Here is a 7,163-nt window from a genome sequence, read left to right as displayed (position 1 = left end):
TTAGTCGCATTTCTCAGCAAGTTTTGCAGATTGGCAAAGGGATATATATTAACTTCTGCTCCTCCCACTAAAAAAAGGAGAAAAAATCCCTTGATTTATACTACGCGCTCGCCCTGGATAATTAATAATGATTAAAGGCTGGCGCCCATCATCGGGCCAGTCCTTATACGCATTATATATAGCTCTATATAAAATGTAGGAGGAGTGGAGCAGGTCTAGAAACCACTCACTCGTTAGCCCCCGGGGCTAATCCCGACATCCAGCTGTGCGGATTAACTTGAATTTATATGTTGTGGCGGCTGCATTTGAATAATTTCATATTTCGAGCTGGGGGGAATAGGGATCTCTATCTTGGACTCTCCAGCTCTCGCTCTGTGCGTGACCAGGCTTCATTTTCGCCCCCAGCTGCTCCTCGACTTCTGCTCCAGTTTGTTGTGTGTGTGGTCTTCGCCTCTCTGCTCCTCCATTGACAACTCCTGGGTGGCATTATGCTGTCTGACTTGGATTTTTACCTGGACAGTTGCTAATTGATTTCTACGTAGATGGGACTTCTTGTAAATGGTTTAGTTAAGTGGACCTCAAAAAGGAGATAATTCATAAGGATTCAATTTGAGTTAAAAAGTAACAGATATTGGGAATATATCATATGATTTAGGTTCTTGATTTATTTTTGTACTTAACAATATTCAATACATTTATTTTAAGCGTTGAAAGCTTAATACAATTTTAAAAAGCGACTGTAATTCGTCAACAAATTATGATTAAGCATAAACACATACACAAGGAAAATTTCGAATCAATCAATAGTTCATCTCGAACTTAAAATGAATTGTAAATTGTTATATCTTTGAACCATTCTTAATGGCACACATTATCTTATAAATTTTGTTCCTCGTCCAGTTGCTTCGTTGATCATGAAGTACTTGGCTCAATATCTCTATATAGCCACACTTGGAACGATAAAAATCAATTGTTATCTGGGACTTGCAGAAACGTTCTTTCATACATTTGAGTTCTTCGGAGAGTTTTTGTATCTCTTCGTTCAAATTCTGGGTCTTCTTTTGACATTCCATGGAGCAGGATCCATTTTCTGGTTGATTTGATATTTCGATTTGGTTCTTGGAAACGGAACTCTCCGTAAGTCTCGGGCTTACATTCATTTCGGGGTTATTTAATATCTTAGCTGATAATGGCGTCCTGTCTGGTTCCACAGTCCTTGTTTTTAGCTTTACCGCCGATCTAGATCTATAGTATAAGCTATTCTTTATCTGCCAGACGTCAGGGCCAAAGCCCATTGGCTGACACTTACGAACCACCTTGGCATTGTAATCCTTGCTAACACTTCCGCAATTAGCATCATAGAATTTTTTGAACCACTGCAGGAACTGTAAATTGTCCTGAAAACGGCCTTGGATAAGTTTTTCAACAGGAATCACCTGTTTTATTCCTATCTTATCGAAGCTAGCCTGCAAAATCTTGAAATTTTGAAAGAATTCATGCTCCACATTCGTCATGAACTTGACGCGATGCAGGGCCACCTGATGTGGGAATAGCATGTCCGTTAACTGACAGTAAGCAGCACCTGGAATAGGAATATATAAGTTATTCTTTAAGGCATCTTCTGGATCCACTTACCCGTGCGGAGCTCTTCGATAAAGTAGAATTGTGACCCCAGTCGGTTGTTAATCCAAACCAACATTCCATCGCGTGAGAGATGGTCTGTCGAATTATTTGTGTTGAAAACTTCTACTACTTTCCTATTCATGGTGATGTTTTGCTAAAAAACATAAATTTTTATAAACTTGAAAATAGTTTACAAATATGAGAAACTATTATATATTATAGATATAGGTGTGACTGGTAGAATAGAAACTATACAATATGATTGTTACTATGTGACTTACTATATGACAGCAAAAGCTAAACTGGCACCTAGGTTACTTTAATGGGAATGTTTTATACTAAATGTAAATGTTGAAACAAAAATGGTCGGTATAGAAACCAAAATGTATAAAAATATTTAATATTTGTATCATTTATCTAAATAATTGATATGCATTCCTGTTATTCACATTTTTCACTTGGCATTCTTGTATTATTTACTTAAAGAAAAACAATAAATAATTAGGAAACATTTTAATACATTAATAAATATTTAATTGCTATAAAATACAATACAATAAATTAAATGCTTGTCGTAAACATGCCACTTTTATAAATTAATTGGCAAATTATCTCATTGAAATGATTTCATGTTAATTCCTAAAATAACCTTGATTAACTTTGATTGCGAGAGTATTTTTTTGTAAATTTATTAACTGAAAACCGCTCAAAATTAAACAATTGAAATGATTTAACTGAGCTTTCGTTTTCTGTTTTTTTATTTTTCATTATTTAAGTTGCACTTATCTTCAATGAAAGTCATCTTTTGCTCAGTTCAAAGTCACCCATAAATACCAATATTTTCGGCGATAAGCAAATATTTCCGAGAAGTCACCCATAAATACCAATATATTCGGCGATAAGCAAATATTTCGGCATCTCTTATATATATATATATATATTCGATTCCAAATATGGCAGTGCAATCTCTGCCAAAGAAAATAAAAATGTCAATGGCAGGGCGATAAGGTGAGGCGAAAAAAGACTTGGTGAAAAATAAGAAATCGAACATCAAAAATTCCCAATAAATTAAATGCGGCAAGTTCCGAGAAGGAGCCCTGCCCCTCTCCACCTACCTGCCACAGGTTGTAGGCTATGGGGGGTTACCTGGGCTGCTACCTCAGTGACATCTTACTCTCCACCAAAGAAAACAAAAAAAAAATGTATAAAAAAAGAGACTTGCACAAATATGCAGACTGTGTCACCTTTCGGCGGCTCGAGTTGAAAATATATTTATGTGGCATGCAAGTTGCAAGGTGTGACAACATGAAAATTTATCTGCACCATCTCTGCAGCGCCTTCATCGCCTCCATCCCGCCTGCTGACCCCCATCGCTCCAGCTCCTCCTCCTTCCTGGTGGAATATATATGAGCGAGTGGATTTATATGCACACCGAGTGCCGGGGATTGCCGTCTTAATGCGACATTAACTCGCCCGGAATCTGTGTATTTGGTGGCTCCAGGGCAAATATGAGGTGCATTGTGTATACAAATGGGTTATCTATGGCTTAAGTCACCTGTTGCGAGGGCTAAATAAATAGCCAGCAGGTGTTAAACCTGTAAAAAGGGGGATATTTATTAGTAGGAAAAGTAATTCATTTAATAAGCTTATGTAAAGGTTTTTAATTATTTAAAAACTATGAATAATAATTAAGATACTTAGCTTGTTATGTTCTGCTTACTCACTGTATATCATGTTGGTTTATATATATTTGTTATACATTTTAAAATACAAAAGTTTGTATTCTTTGAAAAATATTAATCAAATCACTGTTGAAGTTTATATTATCCAACAGTATATACATAAACATTAATTTACAATGCTTTTAAGCTACAAAAACTCCTTTAACAAAGCTTAATTAAAGTAAATAATACAAATAGTCCTATGAAAATATTTCTTCTTTATAAGAAAAAGTTGTATACTTTTTTTTATACACCTTTCTCAGTTTGCTTTATTTATTATGGTGAAACTACAATCATTAAATAGTTTTCATCAAAGATATTTAACTTATTCTCTCTTTTTTCACCATAAAAACTTTGCCACTTAAATTTTTTGCTTATTTTTTTTTTTTGCCTGGACACTTTCTTGTCGACTGTCTCTCTGCATAATTATTTATTTTTTAATTGCTGCCGTGTTGTTGCATTGCCAATTTTAATGAAATTGGACATGCAACACAAAGTAATTTAATTATACCCTGTTAGGGTATTGTAATTTTAGTCAGAAGCATGAAACGCAGTGATAGATTTATGTTCGATCCTATAAAGGATATATGTATATTCTTGATCAGCCTTAAGCTTTGTACATAGTCTTCTGACAATTTGCATTAGCATATATATCATATAGAAGCCATAGAAATGTTCAAAAAATTGTTAGAAAAATAATGTATAACTTTGCCAGTTTTCAATATACTTTCATCTACTTTAAGACATGACTATTTTATATTTTTTTAGAATACATATTAAAATTTCTGGTAAATCGGACGACTATATCATATAGCTGCAATAGGAAATTTCCGGAAATTAAAAGAAAAATATTTATAACTTCTCTGTTTTTCAATATTTTTTCATCAAATCAAAGACGTAGCCATTTTTAAATATTTAATAATTTCGGTTTAAATTTTATGAAAATCGGACAACTATATCATATAGCTGCCATAGAAACTATCGAATATATTTTAGAAAAAAATGTAATTACTTTGCCAGCTTTCAACATATTTCCATCTAATTCAAGACGTGATCATTTTGTATTTTTCCAGAATTTTGTTTAAAATTAAATCGGACAACTATATCATATAGCTGCCATAGGAATTAAAAATGTAAATAAGCAAAATAGATCATTGCTCCAGGCGAGCCCCCGAAAATTGAGAGGAGAGAGCTTAGAGCTTAGAGCTTAGAGAGAGAGAGAGAGAGAGTCGCTCTCTGGACAGCGCAGCTTCTCCGCAAATTCTCAATTCCCTTTCTATTTTTCTTTCGCAATTCACATGGTTCGGCTGGAAAACCACGCAGCTCCAAGGAAAACGGTGAGGAAAGCCGGAAAACGGCCGGAAAAATCGACGTTGGTGTTGCTAGTCACTAATTAAGTGACCCCGCCGTTAAAAACCAGCCCTCCAGAGTGTTTTCAACCCGTTCAAAGTGCTAAAATCCCAAGTGAAAAAAATGATCTTCGCACGTACGCCAGTTAGGTGTACACAGTTACGGTTTTTTTTTTTTTCGTTGGCCTGCAGAGAGATGAAAAAATGTGCAAGTGAAAGAGAACATTACAAAAGTGCAAGTGTTTTTAAGCAAGCGCCGCTAGTTTCCAACTCGGTTTTATCTGTACTTTAGTTTTTTCTTCTGATTTAATATGCATATTTTCTCTGGCCATAAAATTCTCGTTGTAAAACTTGGTGATTTTCAGCGCTTCGCGGTTTCGTGTGTGGATGTGTGTTCGCTGTCGCCGTTGGGATCTTCAGCAACAAGCAAGCAATGAGTGAGTGAAACACAACTATTTTCTTTTTCCCCTTATCCACTTGTTTCTATGCCTTCGCGGGCGCATTTCTGTTGTCCCTTAATATTTGTTTCGTATAGCTGACGTAGGAAGTGCCGTTGCTGACCGTGTTCTTGCACTGAGAAGTGGAACGTAAGAGCAAGAGAGTCCACATCAAAAATACGATCCACTCTTGTGGGTGTCAAGTTTCACATTTGGAATGTGGAACAAGCTGCCTTTGTTTACATTTTTTTCACTTGCCAATATGAAAATGTTGGAATTCAAGAAAGGAATTAAATGCAAGCGAAACTAAATTAAATTAAACTAATGTAACTATTTACTTCAAGCCTTATTTTACTATTTATTAAAATAGTAATTGATTGATTGATATTTGTTATAACAAGTATTAGTCAAAAGCTTAAAAGGATGTGAAGGAGTCCTTTCCGACCCTAAAAATTATATATATTCATGATCAGCATCAAAAACCGAGTCGATCTAGCCTAGTCCAGCAGATTTTTTTTTTTTTTAATTTATTATTAAATTTTATAACCATTAAAATTGTGAAAAATTTGGACAAAAATTTATATTTTTTTACATTTGAAATTAAGTATGTAGATTTATTAACCTACAAAAAACTAAAATAGGAAAGCTTTCCAAATTGAAATTAATGTTTTTTTGACTTAGTTATGCGTTTTTTAAATTTTGATTTGTCGACAAAATGCAATAATTATTGATTTAAAGAATGCGAATATTTTAAGCTTTATTATGAAGGGTTTCCAATTTAATTCCAAGGGTATATCAGCTTCGGCGTGGCGCAGTTAACTTTGTTTCTTGCTTTTAATTAATTTATAAATGCAGCAACATCAAAAATGGCAGCTGAGAGAGGCTAGGAGGATAATATTCATTTATATATGTATATATATAGCCGATGGCCACTGAACCGTGAATTAAGCCCGAGTCGTATATATTTTTTATAGATTTTAATTTTTTGTGTGTGTGCGGCGCTTAATTTCAGTTTTATTTCTCGCCTCGCCTTTTGCGGCATGCAACAAGCGGCACGGCGGCGCGGCACGAAGTGTCGCTGACAGCATGTCATCAGCACTTTGGGAGGCGGCGGGGAAAATCGCCGCCAATTGGCCACGCCCCCTATATATCGGTGGGCGTGTGTGCAATGGCAGCAATTTCATTAAAATTTACTGCACACTGCAGAGGCGCCGAGAGAAAAAAAAATAACAACAAAAATAAAGAAAAAATTGTTGCGGTCAATTAACGTCAGCGCAACGCGCGTTTCACTGCCGCATAAACCCTTGACCCCCCTTTTCTGCATCCAACGATTTTTCTCCCAATTTCCCTATCCAATTTTCTACCTCCCCCCACCCCAATTGTGGGGAAAATTTTCACTGCTCATTAACACGGAGCCAGCAGCAGCCAACTCCCTGCAATTTTATTCACATTTTTGCATCTCTATACGATGGCAACTTTATTCTTTATTGTTGCTGCCTGGCTGGGCGTGAATAAATAAATAAGTTCCATTGACATATGCTCAAATAAATAATAGAGCGCATTTAAATTATTGCCCCGCAGCTTGGCAAGTCACTGCAGGAAGGAAGGATGGAAGGATGGAGGACACTATCTGGTGCTGTGAATTATGATCCTGGCGGGGAGACCGCAAGACCCGCAGAGAACCATAACAATAAACGGCCCAGACCTTCGGAGCCTTCGATTGACGATCATTTTTAATTTCGCACTCAACAAAGGCCCCAGAAAAATCGGACAATGAATCCTCCAGCAATCCAGCGGACTCCAAAAAAAAAACGGTGAGTGAATAATTTGCATAAAGTTACATCAAAAGAAGTCTAGGTAGGCAGAAGCCGAAGATTTAAATACCTCAAAGAAGCGGGAATTAATAGGACTCAAAAATATATATATCTTAACACTCTTACTGCATTCAATTATTGATTATTTACAAAAAAAACTAATAAATAACATTTATAATTAGGCTTCACGATAATAGATAAACGTTTTCAAAAGAAAAC

The 7,163-nt window shown here is 35.6% G+C and overlaps 1 protein-coding gene and 1 long non-coding RNA gene across 3 annotated transcripts; one reads left to right on the top strand and one right to left on the bottom strand.

Annotated features, from left to right (window-relative positions):
* Positions 1-642: 642 nt before the first annotated feature.
* LOC110177949 (microtubule-associated protein RP/EB family member 1-like) lies at positions 643-2,003 on the bottom strand. 2 transcript variants are annotated; one of them, XM_020944935.2, is made up of 3 exons: positions 1,905-2,003; positions 1,636-1,777; positions 643-1,582 (listed from the first exon to the last, which is right to left on the bottom strand). In XM_020944935.2, the coding sequence occupies exons 2-3, from the start codon at positions 1,763-1,765 to the stop codon at positions 840-842; spliced, it is 873 nt and encodes a 290-aa protein (XP_020800594.2). In that variant the 5' UTR covers positions 1,766-1,777; positions 1,905-2,003; the 3' UTR covers positions 643-839. The 2 variants fall into 2 exon arrangements, with proteins under 2 accessions (XP_020800594.2, XP_020800595.1); XM_020944936.2 differs by lacking the exon at positions 1,905-2,003 and having other exon boundaries at positions 643-1,245; positions 1,310-1,582; positions 1,636-1,886.
* Positions 2,004-4,616: 2,613 nt separating this feature from the next.
* LOC110177970 (uncharacterized) lies at positions 4,617-6,919 on the top strand. The gene is made up of 2 exons (XR_015270388.1): positions 4,617-5,130; positions 6,712-6,919. It is a non-coding gene; the product is annotated as an uncharacterized LOC110177970 (long non-coding RNA).
* Positions 6,920-7,163: the final 244 nt, after the last annotated feature.

The sequence above is a fragment of the Drosophila serrata genome, unplaced genomic scaffold (genome assembly GCF_035046125.1).
Source record: "Drosophila serrata isolate PLE 108 unplaced genomic scaffold, ASM3504612v1 contig_165, whole genome shotgun sequence".
In the NCBI taxonomy this organism is placed as follows: Eukaryota; Metazoa; Arthropoda; class Insecta; order Diptera; family Drosophilidae; genus Drosophila; species Drosophila serrata.
This window is presented reverse-complemented; position numbering and strand designations above follow the sequence as displayed.

What these genes read in the sequence shown, in the direction of transcription:
- LOC110177949 (XM_020944935.2), bottom strand. Translation starts at nt 1,765, where the DNA reads ATGAATAGGAAAGTAGTAGAAGTTTTCAACACAAATAATTCGACAGAC. An exon ending in TATCGAAGAGCTCCGCACGG is followed by an intron (nt 1,583 to 1,635) that starts GTAAGTGGATCC and finishes TTCCTATTCCAG; the next exon opens with GTGCTGCTTACTGTCAGTTA.